The sequence below is a fragment of the Macaca nemestrina genome, chromosome 15 (assembly GCF_043159975.1).
Source record: "Macaca nemestrina isolate mMacNem1 chromosome 15, mMacNem.hap1, whole genome shotgun sequence".
NCBI classification, from domain to species: Eukaryota; Metazoa; Chordata; class Mammalia; order Primates; family Cercopithecidae; genus Macaca; species Macaca nemestrina.
In genome coordinates, this window is record NC_092139.1 from 98,930,248 (window position 1) to 98,947,597 (window position 17,350).

Below are 17,350 nucleotides of genomic sequence, written 5' to 3' on the forward strand. Positions count from 1 at the left end.
CAGCCTGACCAACATGGTGAAATCCCGTCTCTACTAAAAATACAAAAATTAGCTGGGTATGGTAGCACATACCTGTAATCCCAGCTACTCCAGAGGCTGAGGCAGGACAGTCGCTTGAACCCAGGAGGCGGAGGTTGCAGTGAGCCGAGATCGCGCCATTGCACTCCAGCCTGAGCAACAAGGGCCAAACTCCATCTCAAAAAAAAAAAAAAATCTGGACACAGGCTGCAGTTGTCACCTTCTAGTAACAGGGCCAGGATGAATGAAGAAAAGGCCCAGAGCTTGCCACACAGGTGTTAACAAGGTAACACAAAGCTTCTCAACTTATAGGGAATGTTCCTATTACCTCTCAAAAATTTGGCAATGTGGAGTCTTTTTTTTTTTTATTAAGTCAAATGCAGAGCAATTTCCCACACTAAATGCAGGTGTCAGAATGAGGTATATAAAACATGTATATAGAGAAATGCCTTTATAGAAAAGTAGAAACCAGTAATATTCTCTTCTCCAGCATCACTAACACCAAGAGACCCCCTGAGGTCTAGGTCCCCAAAGCAGATGGCTCCATAGAAAGCCCCACTAACCCCCATCTCCACATTGGGCAGTGGAAGGGCTCTGAAAAGGAAGCTCTACGGCCAGGGGCTGCCAGGCCTTCGAGTGTGACATCAAGGCTTAGAGGCCCTGCTGAGCTGCTACCACAGTGCAGTGGAGAAATGTTGCACTCAGTCAGGAGGCTGGGCTCTCGCCATGCCAGTAGCTTGCTTATGACCTTGGGCAAGTCACTTTTTCCTCTCTGAGGCCCTGTGTCCAAAAGGTTTAATGAACCCTTTCTAATGATTCTTTGATTGTTTTGTAAGTTAGGGGCTGTGACCCTAGCCCCACTGCCCTACAGGAAGGTGCTGGCCTGGAGGCCCACAGGACCACCTGCTAAATCAAGCCCACCTCAGGAGCAAGCCCTAAAGTGCTTTATTATCTTGCCTCTGAGCTTAGTTTCCAGGTTAACCTCTTAGAAGCAGCTCATAAGGCCCCATAGTATAATTCCCATAGGTTAGCTAACCACTCTCTTACCTGTGCAAAATGAAGACAGGTCACTATCCATCCCTGAAGAGGAACAGGCATCCCAGGTCTGCCTCTGCTCCTGTGGCCAAAGCTGCTCCTGTGGCCAAAGGCGGAGCAGATCCTTCCCTATCCTCTTCCTAAGTGGAATGCTCAGTGCAATTCTTCCCTTCCTTTCCTTGTGAAACAGGAAGAGTCCCTGGGCCCAGGCCTGGCCCATAGTTGTCAAGGCACATCATTGCTAGCAAGCTGGAGCATACCAGCACAACCTAGATCTCATTCTCAACCCAAAATTTCTGACTTCTGTACAGACTCACTTCTGGTTCTCAGAGGTCAGTAGGGAGTTCCATCCCAAATATTTTAAAAACTAAACATATTTTTTCGATCCCATCCCTTGACCTGCTTTACCTTAACCATGAATAACAGTGTATGCCACTCAAGCCCATGATGGAGACTGAGGCCATCTTAGTAAAGCACAGAGGAGCCTGGGGGAGCTCCCCATCTATCCCTGGTTCAGCTCCAGGGGTGCAGGCAATGTTTGGAAGCCCTTAGCAGCAGCATCACTGTGGGAGCTGCCACTGTCTCCATCCACAGACAAAATCTGCTCCAAGGGATGGAGAAGGAGCACTGTTAGGACCCTGCCCAGCCTTACCCTCAGCCCACAGTGCCATCTGCTTCTGTCACTTATTAGGATTCACCAAAAAAGGAGGGGGAATGGTAGGGTTTTAACCAGAACACAAAGTGGTAGATCCTCCCAGCTGTAGGAGGGTGGGCTGTCCTGCACCAGTGTCTGCATGGGCTCCTGCCCACTGAGGGGACTCAGGCCCCAGGAGTCCCGGCCTGGCCCATAAGAGGAGCGCTGCCCTCCTGAGGGTCAACTGGAGTCTGGCTGGTGTGGACCACGACAGTCTTCTCATCCACAATCTCACAGGTAGGGTTGGTGAAGGCAGACAAGGGCAGAGTGATTCGCTGCATCTCCCTCTCACACATTTTCTGATCATGCTGTTCTTTCAAATCCTTCCCCCTGGCAGGAAAAAAAAAAAAATTCAGGCTATGCCTCCTGCATAGTTTTGCTCATTAGATGGCATCCCTGAGGTTCAGCAGTAGCAGCAGCTTGCCATCATCACAACAAATCAGTGGCTGAGCCAGGACTCAAACTCAGGTCCAGGATACTAGGATATCCATTCTGCAAGACTGCGTTTAACTCAGTAAGAAGCTCCTGCACCTCTGGTCTTAGGTTCTCCATCTGTAAAACAGGGTGACAGCAGTATGGACTTCCTACAGCTTCACCAGGACTCAGTGAAAATAAAGTAGAAGACAGAGACTTTTTTTTTTTTTTTTTTTGATTGAGACAGGGTCTCAACATGTTGCACAGGCTGGTCTCAAACTACTGGGGTCAAGCCAGCCTCCTGCCTCCCAAAGTATTGGGATTACAGGCATAAGTCACTGCACCTGGCCAGACAGAGACTCTTAAAGCAAGACACAGTTTTGTTCTTTCAGCCCAGGGCTCCCAGAGACCCTGAGAACTATCTGAACTTTGGACCTAACCTATAAAGTTGTCCAGAAAACTGGCCTGATCATCCTGCTGTGAGACAGCCTTCTTATCCTTAAGTCTCAGAAGGTGTGAGCCCAGGGTGGAAATGGACCATCCCTAACCCATGCAGGGGGCAAAAAGGACTGAGGGCTGCTTGGGTCAATGGGAAACAATGAAACAATGTCATCAGACCTCTCAGAGTTTTCACATACCTCTGAATTTTCATGGTGCTCACTGACCCGGTCAAACCACGGTATAACTCCATTTTACTCATGGAGTGCTCATTCCATGCTAGGGACTTAATACACCTAATCCCACATCATTCTCAGCTCAACCCTAAGAATTAGGGCTTATTCATTTTATAGAGAAAGAAATGGCCTAGAGATGTTAAGAACACTCTCCAAGGATGTGGTGGGCTCAAATCCATGTCTCTGGCTGATGCTCAGAGAAGTTCTGACCTGACCAAATTCACCCCACAAAAAATGGTGGAGCAGGGACTCAAACCCAGTCTTCTGTCTGCACAGGTAGGGTCCTTCCCACTGGACCAGGCCACCGCTAGTGCTGACTAGAGGGCTTGATGAGTGCCTGGCACACTGCACACCAGAACCAGCACTCAGGACCCAAGATAGCATCCTCCAAAGCCAGCAACTAGACATGGGTCCAGCTGTTGGAGGAAAGAGCTTCTTCCCAGGAGCAGTTGATGGATGACTGAAACAACACAGGGGCCTGCTTCACATCTCAGGGGCATGGCTAAGATCAAATGGATTACACATCCATCAGAATGTTCAATAGAATGACTTCTAGAGACTGGGGAAGAATATTGGGGAAAAGGAGTGGGGGAGGGAAGAGGATAGAGGAGGAAGGTATCTCAGACCTGTTTTTAAACCGTCCAGTTCTCCTTCCTTGTATTCTAGTACCAGCTCAGCCTTAGCTGTGTGATACTTGGCAAAACAACCTCTCTGGTTTCTTCATGTGTGAAATGGAGACAATATATGCCTCAAAATATGATAATGAAGGTGAAAGCACTTTGAAAATAGTGAAACTGCTATAAAAATTCATAAAGGGACTAGGCATGGTGGCTCACACCTGCAATCCCAACACTTTGGGAGGCTGAGGAGGGAGGATTGCTTGAGCCCAGGAGTTCTAGACCAACCTGAGCAAAATGGCAAAACTCCAGCTCTACAAAAAATAAAAAATTAACCAGTTGTGGTGGCGCACACCTGTAGTCCCAGCTAGTCGGGAGGCTGAGGTAGGAGAATCACCTGAGCCTGGGAAATCAAGGACGCAGTGAGCTGTGATGGCGCCACTGCACTCCAGCCTGAGCATCAAGAGTGAGACACTGTCTCAAAAAGAAAAAAAAAGAAAAAATCCTAAGGGGTTATTATGATTTGCCCTGAATTATGACGTGACCCATCAAGCAACATTATCTTAATTTGATTTTCCGAGGAAATTCTCTTACTGACCAGCCAAATCAAGTATTGTTTATGTGACACCAGTAATCTCTTCTTCCCTGGGCCTTAATTTCATCATCTGTGAAAAAAGGAGTTGGACTTGATAATCTGCAGGGCCCCTGACACTCTGTAAAATTCTTCACATGACATATGCTGATTCCCTATTTCTCCCCGTAAGGTCAGAGGAGGCAAATCTGTGAGCTCATCCTCCTGAATCACCCTGGGTGATGGTTTCTGAACATGCAAACCTGAGGCTCCTGCCCTATCCTTCTCATTAGCTTCTGTACTGGACACCATCAATTGCCACAGCAGAAAAACTCGCAGAGCACCCAGAGGGAAAATGAAGGGACAGTGTTCGTGGGTGGGTGGTCTGTATCAAAGCCTCCTTGACTCACATCCTGAGATTCACTAGCCTTGAGCACTGTTCATCAGCACAGCTGCTACCACGTAGAAGGAAACACCTCCATAATAAAAGCCAGTTTCTTCAAGGCTGCTCATGTAGGGAGAAATCTGGAAGGTCTGGGTTTAATTTTATTAAGGGAGTCCCTAAGCCTGTGGAAGACCAAAAGGCAATTTACAAAAAAAATGGAATATACAAGTATCTTTTGCCGAGGTTTGAATTTCAAAATCTAAGGGGCTGGAGTAAGAGGGAAAGCAGTAATTCACATTTCCTAAGTATGTACTAAGGTGCCAGGAAATGGCCTAATGGCCTTCCCATCATCCAGGATGAAAAGAGCTACCTATGCACATGCTGGATGTCTTTTTTTTTTTTTTTTTTTTTTTTTTTTTTGTAGATCAGTCCTGCCATGTTGCCAGGACTGATCTCAAACTCCTGGCCTTAAGGGATCCTCCCGCCTCTTGAGGCATGAACCACCATGCCCAGCTATAATCCCCCTTTTTTTTCTTTTTGAGGTACAGTTTCCCTCTTGCTGCCCAGGCTGGAGTGCAATGGCATGATCTCGGCTCACCGCAACCTCCGCCTCCCGGGTTCAAGCAATTCTCCTGCCTCAGCCTCCCGAGTAGCTGGGAATACAGGCATGCACCACCACGCCCAGCTTATTTTGTATTTTTAGTAGAGATGGGGCTTCTCCATGTTGGTCAGACTGATCTCCAACTCCTGATCTCAGGTGATTCACCCGCCTCCGCCTCCCAAAGTGCTGGGATTATAGGCGTGAGCCACCGCACCCAGCCTAATCCCCCTTTTATAGATGAAGAAACTGAGGCTTTTGAGTTTAACTTTGGCACCCTGCTTTCCTCAGCAACCTCCTTTACCTGTGGCCAGCTGAGCCGCTGATAATGGCCAGGCTGCATCATATACAAGTCTTCAGGGAAAAAAAATCAATTTGTATTAATGGGGCAGAGCAGGGCTGGAAGAGCAGTCAAGGGTAAAGGAAGCAGATGCTGGGACTAGTCTGGATTAGTCTTACCATTTACAAGCCCGGAAGCACACTCAATCCTATGTGCCTGCTGTTAATGGTACCTTTGAGTCCTGGAGGTGCAGTGACTGCTCCCAGCTCCCTCGGGAGACCTTTGAGAGGCCACTAGGCCCGCTACACTGACCATCAGGCAGCCTAGCCTCTTCTCACTGCTTGGGGTAGGGGCTGGTTAGCCGGGGTGTTGTGTGGCAGCCAAGAAAGAACAAAAGGCTTATTCACTGACTTAGCTCCTCTCCTAAGAGGGTGGAGTGGTGTTGACCTACAGTTTTTCCCTCCCCTTTTTAAATAAGACCTCCCCCTGAAGCTAGTGCAGACACTACACTTAGCTCCTCAGTCACAGACTGGCTGTTTGAACCTCGTGGCCTAGACTACCAGGACAAAGAACCAGCCAGGCTGAGCTCCCACCCACCCCCATTTACAGCCCTTCCTCCCCTAAGACGAAGCCTGGTGCCTGCCCACCCTTCCCAGCCAGGGAAAAGCTCCGTCCCATTAGGCAAGCCTCATGGCCTTTGGCAGAGCTCAAAGCTTAACAGTACCTACCCTGACTGCTTGCTCCAAGGCCAGGGTGGGACTGGGAGCTCAGCTGGCCAGAGAGAGCAGGTGTAGATGAAGCTGCTGCCTGCCTCCAACTTCCTCTCCCAGAGTATGGAAGCACCACAGACCTCGTTCAGACTACATGGGTCTTCTTCAATTATTACTCTGAGCTGCTATTTTCCCTGTCAGAAGCAGTGCTGTGCCACACTGCTGCTCAGGAAAAGCTCCCAAGGCAGCTACAGGTAATAATCATAAGAGCAGCCAACATTTATTTCCTGCTTTAATAAGTAAGGCCCTACTGTATGCTGCCTCGAACTTCCTCTCCCAGGTTATGGAACACCAATTGTATGCCTAAACTATACTGTCCAATTTCATCCTCACAACCTATGTGGTATCTATTTTGACCTGTTTGATAGGAAGGCAGATGCAGAGAAGTTACACTCTTTAAGCAAATGGCAGAGCTGGAATTTGAACCCAGTCTTACCACCAGCAATACTGTCTTTTTAGGAAATAGAGTTGGGAGGATCATCATATCTAACCCCCTTACAGTACAGATGAAGAAATTGAAGTCCAGAGAAGGTAAATAACTTGTCCAGTGTAACATCCAGAACACGTGAAAGTTCCAGAACTAGATCTTGTTTCTTCTGACTTTAAACCCAGCCTTATTTTTTAAGTTTCTATTTTTCCTACTTTCCTTTGTGATTCAAAGCAAATTTACATGAGGCTACTGGGCCTTGCTGGACTTGTTGGAGATACTGATAATCCTCAGACATACGTTACTAGCTGCGTAGCCTGGCCATTGTACTTAACTCTGTTAGGTCTCAGCTCCTCACTGTAAAATGATGTAACAGTGCTCCTAGTGTGGTTGTGAGGCTTAGTCAAGATAATCAGGAGGCTGGCTGCAGTGGCTCATGCCTGTAATCCCAGCACTTTGGGAGGCCGAGGCGAGTGGATTGCCTGAGGTTACAAGTTCGAGACCAGCCTGGCCAACATGGTGAAACCCATCTCCACTACAAATACAAAAATTAGTAGGGCATGGTGGCAGGTGCCTCTAATCCCAGCTAGTCGGTAGGCTGAGCCAGGAAAATCATTTGAACCCAGGAGGCGGAGGTTGCAGTGAGCCGACAGAGCGAGACTCTGTCTCAAAAAAAAAAAAAAAAAAGAAAGAAAAAAAGATAATCAGGGAAGAAAAAAAGATAATACAGTAGGGCCTTACTTATTAAGAAAGCATGAAATAAATGTTGGCTGCTATTGTGATTATTACCTGATTGGTGTGCTATTGTTTCTGTTTACATTTAATACTTATAATAATCTTAGATGGGTGGGTGTGAAGGGGGGATGTATCCCCATTTAACAGACAAGATATCAAGGCTCAGAGGACACCTGAACCCTACAGCTCTTTTCAGGACACTCTGCTCTCTGACTTTAGGAAGAAATGGAGGCTGCAAGCTTGTTTTTAGCCCACATGCGGTTTCCTGTTGTACAGTCTGTTCTGAGAGCAGTTCTGCTGAGGAAAGGAGTGATCTGGTCGTTAGTGACAGGGAGTCTGGTGACTGGGTGCCCTGCCCTGAGTTTATAGGAAAATAAATTTTAGGCCTTAGGGCAGTCTCATGACAGCCTAGAGGAACAAATCTAGAAGAAAAAGACTTCCACTGGGCACCAGAACTGAGCTCAGAATTAAGAATGTTGGCTGGGCGCGGTGGCTCAAGCCTGTAATCCCAGCACTTTGGGAGGCCGAGACGGGCGGATCACGAGGTCAGGAGATCGAGACCATCCTGGCTAACACGGTGAAACCCCATCTCTACTAAAAAATACAAAAAAAAAAAAACTAGCCGGGCGAGGTGGCGGGCGCCTGTAGTCCCAGCTACTCGGGAGGCTGAGGCAGGAGAATGGTCTAAACCCCGGGGGCGGAGCTTGCAGTGAGCTGAGATCCGGCCACTGCACCCCAGCCTGGGCGACAGAGCAAGACTCTGTCTCAAAAAAAAAGAAAAAAATTAAGAATGTTTAGTCAGTTCAAGCACCTGGAAGGCCTGGAAACTGTCACAGGATTGCAGGACAGCCGAATGCTGTCAAGTGGCTGGGGAAAAAGGAAATCTTTCAAGGACTAAACTCAGCCAGTGTGGCTTAGGTCTGCTTATGAATTGTAAGGCTAGGGCCACAACATCACTAACTCTGAAATGAATAAGCAGGTGTCCCTGGACCTGCCATGTCAACCATCCCATTGTGGGAAACAACCTCAGACTGGGAGTCAGGATGTCCTCTCAAGTCAATGCTTTCCCTCTCTGGACCTCTGCTTCCTGCATCACAAGAAATCAGACAGCACTAGTCCATTACCCACTTTTTTTTTTTTTTTTTTTTGGGACAGGATCTCACTCTGTCACCCAGGCTGGAGTGCAGTGGCACAATCATGGCTCACCGCAGCCTTGACCTCCCAGGCTCAGGTGATCCTCCCACCTCAGCCTCCTTAGTAACTAGGGCTACAGGCGCCCACCACCATGCCTGGCTAATTTTTGTATTTTTTTGTAGAGACACGATTTTGCCATGTTGCCCATGCTGTTCTCGAACTCTTGGGCTCAAGCAATCCACCTGCCTCAGCCTCCCAAAGTGCTAGGATTACAGGTATGAGCCACTGCGCCTGGCCCATTACCCACATTTTTTATTTATTTATTTATTTTGAGATGGAGTCTCGCTCTGTCGCCCAGGCTGGAGTGCAGTGGCACAATCTCAGCTCACTGCAACCTCCGCCTCCCAGGTTCAAGCAATTCTTCTGCCTCAGCCTCCCAAGTAGCTGGGATTACAGGTGCCCGCCACCACGCCTGGCTAGTTTTTTGTATTTTTAGTAGAGATGGGGTTTCACTATGTTGGCCAGGATGGTCTCGAACTCCTGACCTCACGATCCGCCTGCCTCAGCCTCCCAAAGTGCTGGGATTACAGGCATGAGCCACCACGCCCAGCCACACATTTCATAGAAAAGAAAAATAGCTATGACCACTTACTATGTGCCACACCCTGAGCTAAGTAGTCACAAGCCTTAGCTTCACACAATGATATGGAGTAGGAAATTGAAGCAATTTGCCCAGGGTCACAGAGATAGCTAGTTAGAGGACTTCTCTCCACCAAATGCTAGGTGTGTAACCTCAGGTAAAGTATATAATCCCCTCTTGCCTCAGTTTCCTCATCTGTAAACTGGAGATAATAACATTTACCTCATAAAGGTGATTATGAGAATTGAGTTAAAGCATGTGTTTGAAGCAGTGTCTGGCATTATGGTACATGTTTGCTACTGCTGTTATTATTATACCCAAACTTCCCCTTTTTCATCTGTAATGAGGAGGTTGACTACAAGGCCTCTAAAGATGCCCTGCTGGGTGATCCACTGAGGCTGTGGGCTCAGACATGGCCCTCACCACTGGAAAATGCAGGCTGCATGCCAGGTATGGTGGTTCATGCCTATACACTTTGGGAGGCTGAGGCAGGAGGATCACTTGAGCCCAGGAGTTTGAGACTAGCCTGTGCAACATAGTGAGACCCTGTCTCTACAAAAAATTTAAAAATCAGCCAGGCATGGTGAGACATGCCTGTAGTCCCAGCTACTCGGTGGGGGTGGGTGGGGTTAATCACTTGAGCCCTGGGAGGTTGAGGCTGCAGTGAGCCGTGATCGCACCACTGCACTCAAGCCTAGGCAATAGGGCGAGACCCTGAAAAAAAAAAATCAAAGAAATGAAGGAAAGGAGACGGATGGACAGAAGGAAGGAAGGAAGGACGGAAGGACGGAAGGAAGGAAGGAAGGAAGGAAATTAAATAAATAAATAAATGCAGGCTACTGTGTCACTTTCCTCATAGGAAGATTTCTCAGACCATAGAGGAGAATATTACAGACACCCAAGGCTAGAGGTCAAATCCCCTGATTTTGCCCAAGAATAGCAACTAATTTTCCAGAATCAGCCAGTGATGTAAAGACAAATGCCAGTCTGGCTTACCATCATTCACCAGTCACTGATGGGCATCTCGTGGGACCTTTCAAATAAGCATTCTTCTGCTGCCCCAGCCACAGGTCATGTCCTTGAGTTTCATAAGTCACCTCTTTGGCTTTCTCACATGTGGTGAAGAGTGGCAAACAGACTTTCTGTTCTCCATCTCACTTTTTTCTTCCCTAGCAGAGGAGATCCCACTGCTTATAGCTCAGGAAATTTAAGCCCCAACTGCAAAAACAGTGGCTGGAAACCTTTTCTAGTAGCAGAATTTTATAACTCACAGAAAGAATTCGGTCTTAAGGTCCCTGCAATCAGTGTCCAGCCTGATTTCTGCAGTGCCACTCGCTTCAATGCCAGGCATGTTGGATCAGACAGCAGGGAATTTGCTATCAAAACAGCTGGGTCTGAATCCAGGTTCTGCCACTCCCAGGCAGTGTGACTTTGAGCAAGTCTCTGACAGAGGTTTCTTCGTTTGTAAAATGGGGAACAAGAAGATACCTCACAAGGCTTTTAAGTGAGGTGTAAAGGCACCAAAGGAAAGGGTTTGTCCAAGGTCAGCGGATAAAGACTAGGACCAAGTCTCTACATCTTGAGCTGATTTTCAACATCTTGCTTCCTTTTGGGAAAGAAAGCCACAAAGTTTGATTTGACTTTGTGTACCTTCCTCCCCCTCCTCCTCTCAAGAGGGCCCAGAAGAGAAGCTACTGACCTCTTGTAGGAGTAGCCCAAGATGATGCCAGCTCCGATGGCAATGATGATCACCATCATGGTAATGCCCAGCACGTAGCCTGCCAAGGACAGGACACAAGGTCCCATTAGCCACACCCCAATCAGCAAATGACATCTCTTGATGAATCCCAACAAGGGCAGGGGTGGGGGACCGTCATACCCAGAGTTCCCAGGTCCTTTTTCTCCTTGGAGTTCATCCGCACCCGCTGGCTGATCCCAATCACTGGCTGCACAGCGGCCGCCTCACTCCGGGAGGGCAGGGTGTTGGCAGGAGCGAACACCTGCATCTCATCTACACCTGGCCCTTCAGACGCTTCCTCGATTTCTGTCGTGGAGGATGGCAGGGCCTGGGAGGTGGTCTCTGGAGATGAGGTGGGAAACAGCTCTCATCAGGGACTGCCCTGAGTGAATTCCACAGCTGAACCTGGTCCGAGTGTTAGGGGACATGTAGGTGGGTCACCTAAGAACGTCCCCCCACACACAACCCAAAGTCAAACTCTGCCCTAGAAGCAAGATCAAGCCTGAGAGGACTGAACCATCTCGGGGACAAGACAAATGAAAGGGGAAGGCCGTAGGGAAGGACCTCTCTCCTGCATCCCACGTCTTTATCTGTACAAATCCTTGCTATTTCTCAAGGCCCCTCTCGGTTGCCGTCTTCTGCAGGGGATTCCCCCCATCTCCACTCCAGGAAATAACCCATGCTTCCTCTGAGCAGCTCACATCTAAGCGCATGCTCTGTGCCAATCCTTAGGTGAGATGCTTCACTTTGTGCAGGGAGCAGTGGCTCACGCCTGTAATCCCAACACTTTGGGAGGCCAGGCGGGCGGCGGGCGGATCACCTGAGGTCAGGACTTTGAGAGCAGCCAGGCCAACATGGTGAAACCCCGTCTCTACTAAAAATATAAAAATTAGCTGGACGTCGTGGTGCACGCTTGTTATCCCAGCTACTCAGGAGGCTGAGGCAGGAGAATCACTGCAACGCCGGAGGCGAAAGTTGCAGTGAGCAGAAATCGCGCCACTGCACTCCAGCCTGGGTGACAGAACGAGACTCCGACTCAAAAAAAAAAAAAAAAAAAAAAAAGCTTTACTTTGATTATCCCATTTAATCCTAGAAAACTGTCTTGCTGCTTTGGGAGCAAAAAGCCTGCGCTCTAGAATCTAAGAAATGTGAATTCAAATCTGTCCCCTGCCACTGCCTTCGGTCAATCGCTTAACTTCTCTGAAGCTCAAATCCCCCAAACGGCTTCTTCCCGCGATGTGTGTCGGGGGAGGTGGGGGAGCGGGGGTTGTGAGCAGTGTGGGTCTAGCGCACTGCAGACCCTCAGCAAACGGTCAACAAACGCTGAAGGTCCAAAAGCCACTCCTCCGGGCGCACGGCGGAAAAACCTAGCCTCGCCCCGCGCAAAAACCTAGCCTCGCCCCGCGCAGTTGTTTACAAGCGCTCGCCGCGGATGAGCTCATACGAGTGGCGGCGGTGGCCAATGGGCTTTGAGCCCCGTGGCCTGGAGACAGCCCTGGCCAATCGGACGGCGCGAAGGCGGAGCGGGGCCGGCCGGCATCGCGCGGCTGCACGTGCGCGGCGGTTGTCCGCCGCTCCCTGTCAGCCCCAGGAGCGGGGATTCCCGGGGTCCCGGGTAGGTACCTGGACATCTCAGGTCCTCGCAAGGCCGTTTCTCAGGGACGCCGGCCTCGCCACTGACGTAGCACCACGGCCCGCGCGGGTCCTCGTCCGGGTTTCGGCAGTAACTGTGATTCCCGGCGCCTAAGAGGGAAGAGAAGGAAATGTGTGCTGGGGCTGAGACCTGGACCGCGGCTGCCGCCCGCCAGCCCCGGCGCCATCCGCCGGAGGACACTTACCCGACACGGGGGCCGAGGCCAGCCCGCTCTGCGCGTCCAGCCAGTTGAGGCAGAGGAGGCCCGGCGCGGGGGAGGTCTGGTCCTCCCTGTACAGGTGGCCGTTGTCCCAGAAACAACCTGTGGGAAGAGAAGCCCCCGGACACAGAGTAGCGGGCAGCGAAGGGAAGACGCCCAGCGTGGCGGGCAGGGGAGCTGGGACCACCCGGGCCGAGCCCCAGCCTGGCTAGGGGACCCTGGGCCCTGCTGGGCCTCCCTCTCCTCTCCTGGCAACACCCCACGCCCTCCGCCCCCTCCCCACAACCCTACACACACCTCAGAGGGTTGCTGTGCGGCCCGAAAGAGACGGAAAAGAAAGCGCCTGTGAAGCCCCTAGCCTGTGCCTGGCCCTTAGTCAACGTTCAGAGACTGTTAGGTTTTATTTATTTATTTTTGAAACCCGGAAAGCGCTGCAGAAGTGTAAAGGGTTGTTACTCTTGAACTTGTGACCACTTTGGAGGAGGAGATGGAGAGAAGGAGGCCTGGCTTAGGGTCCCTTTGAGGAGATGGGAGTTTTGGGACGGTGGGCGGCCAGACGTGACATTTATCCCTGTGTTGTAATGGTCAGTTACATAAACTCCGGTGTTTCTTCGTCCACGGATACGGCCACCTACTGCCCGTTTAACAGGCAATACTCTCTCCCAGGAGAATTCTCCAGGAGCCTTGACTCCGTCAGGCAAAAGATTCAAGAGAGCCTCAAACAGAGGAAACCGGCCTCATCGCTGACTGGATGAGACTCCAAGCTCCCACTCCCCTCTGCAGGAGAACCACAGGAGGAGGCTGGGGAAGGAGGACCACACCATGCAAAGGTCTTAGAAAGAACAGGGCTTGGGGAGTAGGGGAGATGAACCCCCAAGCTCCATCCACTCATGAGCAAGGAAAGGCAAAGAGAAAGTGGCTTCTTGCCTTTGTTCTTAATGGCAAAGATGGAGCTGCAAGCCCCTGACAAGGAAAGGAGGGGTGGAAAAGCTTTCACAGGACAACAGAAACCAGCTAAACGCTTCGCTTCCTGTCATCCTGGCCCTGTATGGGGGACTTTACCTCTTCTGTTTCATGAAGTTGCTGCGGAAAGGAAAGATTGTAATCTCACCTCCAGATCCGTAGGCTTCTGCTAGGAGCATGTTGCTGACGAGGAATGCTTGTACCCAGGCCAACCGCATCCTTGCCTCCTTCATCTTGCAGGTGATTGAACGACCAGTGTTTAACTGGGGCCCCCTTTGCGGCGGCTCTGCCTCCCGGTCCCAGCCTTGCAGTCAGACCTGCCCTTGTTATGCTCTTCTGGTAAACAGCCTCTCTTTAGAACTGGGAGCTTCCCAGCTAGCTTGCTGCAGCGCGAGCTGTTTTTCAGCTGAAAGGCGCCCCCTGGGTCCTAAGCCTCCTAGGTCATGCAAAATCTGACTCTGAGCCAAGAAAGGAACTCAGCCAAGAGATATGCAGGTTGTGCTTAGCAGTTTGAGACCTGCGAGGCTGCATCCCCAGGGTTTTTCATCTCTTCTGTTTCCATTTGTGTGAGTACAGAAAAAATAATTCTATCAAGGGGCATCATGGGATGTGGGAAATTATAAGCAATAAAACACAGAGCACTTTAGGGAGTTGTGCACCCAGGAGGAATTCATGATCTCATAGGGGGCAAAAATAAGAGTATCTGGTGGGGAGTGGAGTAACACTTTTTTTGTTTTTGTTTTTTTCTTTTTGAGACAGAGTCTTACACTGTCGCCCAGGGTTGGAGTGCAATAGTGCAATCTCGGCTCACTGCAACCTCCAACTGCCGGGTTCTTGCAATTCTCCTGCCTCAGCCTCCCGAATAGCTGGGATTACAGGTACACACCACCACACCCAGCTAATTTTTTGTATTTTTAGTAGAGTCGGAGTTTCATTTTGTTGGCCAGACTGGTCTTGAACTCCTGACCTCGTGATCCGCCCATCTCGGCCTCCCAAAGTGTTGGGATTACAGGCGTGAGCCACCGTGCCCGGCCAAGTAACACTTTATCCCCATCCTTGAAAAAGAAAAAGGGCCTTTATGAACACTGACACTAAAAAAAAACAAAAAAACAAAACAAAACAAAAACAGTGTAACTTGGCCAGCATCAAATCTGTCACATTGCTTTACTTACATTTGAGGTTTTTTGGGGTGTTGTATATAGCAGTAATATAGAAGGAGTATCTTTAGTTGAAAACACATGTTATGCAAACATGGAAAAATTTGCTCAGCTACATTGTAATAGTCTGCCCTTTCTGCCAGCCCCGAATTGTATAGAGGAAGTTAAGTAAAATGTTTGCTTTTTTTCCCCCTCACCCTATAGGGAATCCATTTGCTGTAATTTATATCCATCATTAAATCTCAGCATATCCATTTGACTTAGGCCTTTTGGAGTTAGGCGGAAGGACCCTTCTTCCTGTTTGGCTGACAGTTCAAGTTCCCAGGCAGCCTTAAGAAACTGAGAGAGAGCAGAGTGATTTGCCAAGACTACCTTGTGACTCAGTCAGATCCCAAAATAGAAATGGGAAACACTGTTTCGATCTTGCAGGCAGTAATATAAGGAGGAAAACAACTTTCCAATTTTTTTTTTTTTTTTTTTTTTTTTTTTTTTTTTTGAGGCGGAATCTCTGTCTCTCAGGCTGGAGTGCAGTGGCACCATTTCCGCTTACTGCAACCTCCACATCCCAGGTTCAAGCAATTATCCTGCCTCAGCCTCCCAAGTAGCTGGGATTAAAGGTGTGCGCCACCACACCTGGCTAATTTTTTTTTTTGAATTTTTTTTTAGTAGAGATGGGGAGTTTCACCATGTTGGCCAGGCTGGTCTCAAACTCCTGACGTCAGGTGATCCACCCACCTCGGCTTGTCAAAGTGCTGGGATAACAGTTGTGAGCCACTGTGCCTGGCCACTTTACTAAATAAATTTTAAAAGCTTTATCAGAGAAGAAAGCTAATGTCAATTCAAGTAATCTGAGGTGAATTTGAATTCACTACAATCAAAGAAAGGATAGAGAGATAAATTTAATTCAGTCTTTAAAATAGTTTGCTGATAATGTTTGATCCCTTTCGTCCATGTAATAAGATGCATTGCTTTGTTTTTGCAGTCACTCTCCTATCTCCCCACCCAAGTTTCGGATCCTCTGCCTCTTGACTTGTTCTACACTGTGAATTACACCCTAGAGTCTGTAAATTTATTCACACATATACATACACAGATATGGCAAAATTTTAAAATTTGGCCAGACATAATGGCTCACACCTGTAAATCCCAGCACTTGGGAGACCAAGGTGGGAGGATCCCTTGAGCCCAGGAGTTTTTGAGACCAGCCTGGGCAACATAGCGAGACCCTCATCACTAAAAAAAAAAAAAAAAAGCCAGGTGTGGTGGCACTCACCTGTAGTCCCACCTACTCAGGAGGCTGAGGTGGGAGGATTATTTGAGCTCAGGAGTTGGAGGCTGCAGTGAGCTGTGATCATGCCACTGCACTCCAGCTTGGGCAACAAAGAGAGACCCTGTCTTAAATTTTTTTTTAATTTAACAATTCCAATATAATAGGGATTTTTAAATTTTATTAATTTTACAAATATTTTTGAGAATCTGCTTCATGCTAAATACAGTTCTAGATACTGGAAATACATCTGTGAACAAAATATTTGAAATTTCTGCCCTCATGAAGCTTATATTCTAATTGGGAGAGACATGATAAATATGTAAAATATCAGGTAATCATAAGCATTATGCAAAAAAAAAGTGAAGCAGAGTAAGGGAGAGAGTAACAGGGTGATATTCCACTTGCTAAAGAAAGCATATACTATTTTTAGGGAAGCAGTAGGATATTTCTGTAGCAAAAGGCTGAAGGGGAAGGGCTCTGCACAATTTTTGGTGGGAGGGGTCCTATGTTTACTCTCACACTGCTGCAAGAGATATATGATGTGCATTTTGTTTCATTACATAAAATACAGGCTTGAGGAAATGAGAGTACAGTTTTAAATTTCAGAATAGCAGGAGGTTCTTTGAAGTTGATCACTCGGCACCTAATGTATTGCCTTTGTATGCAGCAAGGGTTCATTTATTGATATCTGATGAAATACTCCTCCTTAGATTTTGAAGGGCTACTTTTGCTAGATTGTAATACTTTTCCCTCTGTTTATGGTAGACACAGGCTATAACAGGCCAGTACTTGTGCTATTTTCAGATTATCTACCATGCCTACGTAGGGATGCCAGTATTTCTACCTCAGAAGCCCAAGGCTTCTTTACCTGTTGCTGTTGTCATCTAATTTTTCCTATTCAAAAAACTACCGTTTTCCCTAACTTACCTTGATATTCAGCAAAACCATATTTTGTGTCATGTGTCTTATCAGGAACAGCACTGCCCAGAAAAGATACAAAGCCAGAAGGAGATGTTTTTCGGCTTAGTCATCTCTATTTTTTCTCCCCTGTAACTAAGACATTTATCAGCATGATTGATTGGATTTTTTGGGGGGCGGGGGAATGAAGGACTTGATTCTCAGTCCTTCAGAGATGTACTCTAACAGGTTCAGTACCTTCCTTCCTCAAGACAATCAGATTTGGTTTAGAAATGTGCCTGTTGTCTTTTTCTGATGATCCAGATTTGAACTTGGCTCCATTTATTGGGGCAAGATGGCCATATTTTATGGCCCATAGTTACTCCAGACTTACTCCAGACTTCAGATTTCTTCTGAAAATATCACAGCAATAATAATATGATACAGTACTACTCAAATACTTAAATTTTGAATTGTTCA

The 17,350-nt window shown here is 48.2% G+C and overlaps 1 protein-coding gene across 4 annotated transcripts; it reads right to left on the bottom strand.

Moving 5' to 3' along the window:
* Positions 1-368: 368 nt before the first annotated feature.
* Positions 369-14,088, bottom strand: LOC105487204 (phosphoinositide-3-kinase interacting protein 1). Of its 4 annotated transcripts, XR_011614067.1 has the most exons (7): positions 13,695-14,080; positions 12,569-12,685; positions 12,354-12,473; positions 10,872-11,072; positions 10,692-10,770; positions 9,989-10,598; positions 1,960-2,077 (listed from the first exon to the last, which is right to left on the bottom strand). XR_011614067.1 is itself a non-coding variant. In XM_011750565.2 (6 exons), exons 1-6 carry the CDS (start codon positions 13,777-13,779, stop codon positions 1,873-1,875), a joined length of 807 nt encoding a protein of 268 aa, XP_011748867.2. In that variant the 5' UTR covers positions 13,780-14,078; the 3' UTR covers positions 369-1,872. The 4 variants fall into 4 exon arrangements, 2 of the variants coding, with proteins under 2 accessions (XP_011748867.2, XP_070936519.1); XM_011750565.2 differs by lacking the exon at positions 9,989-10,598 and having other exon boundaries at positions 369-2,077; positions 13,695-14,078; XR_011614066.1 differs by having other exon boundaries at positions 9,989-10,770; positions 13,695-14,083.
* Between the last annotated feature and the right edge of the window lie 3,262 nt (positions 14,089-17,350).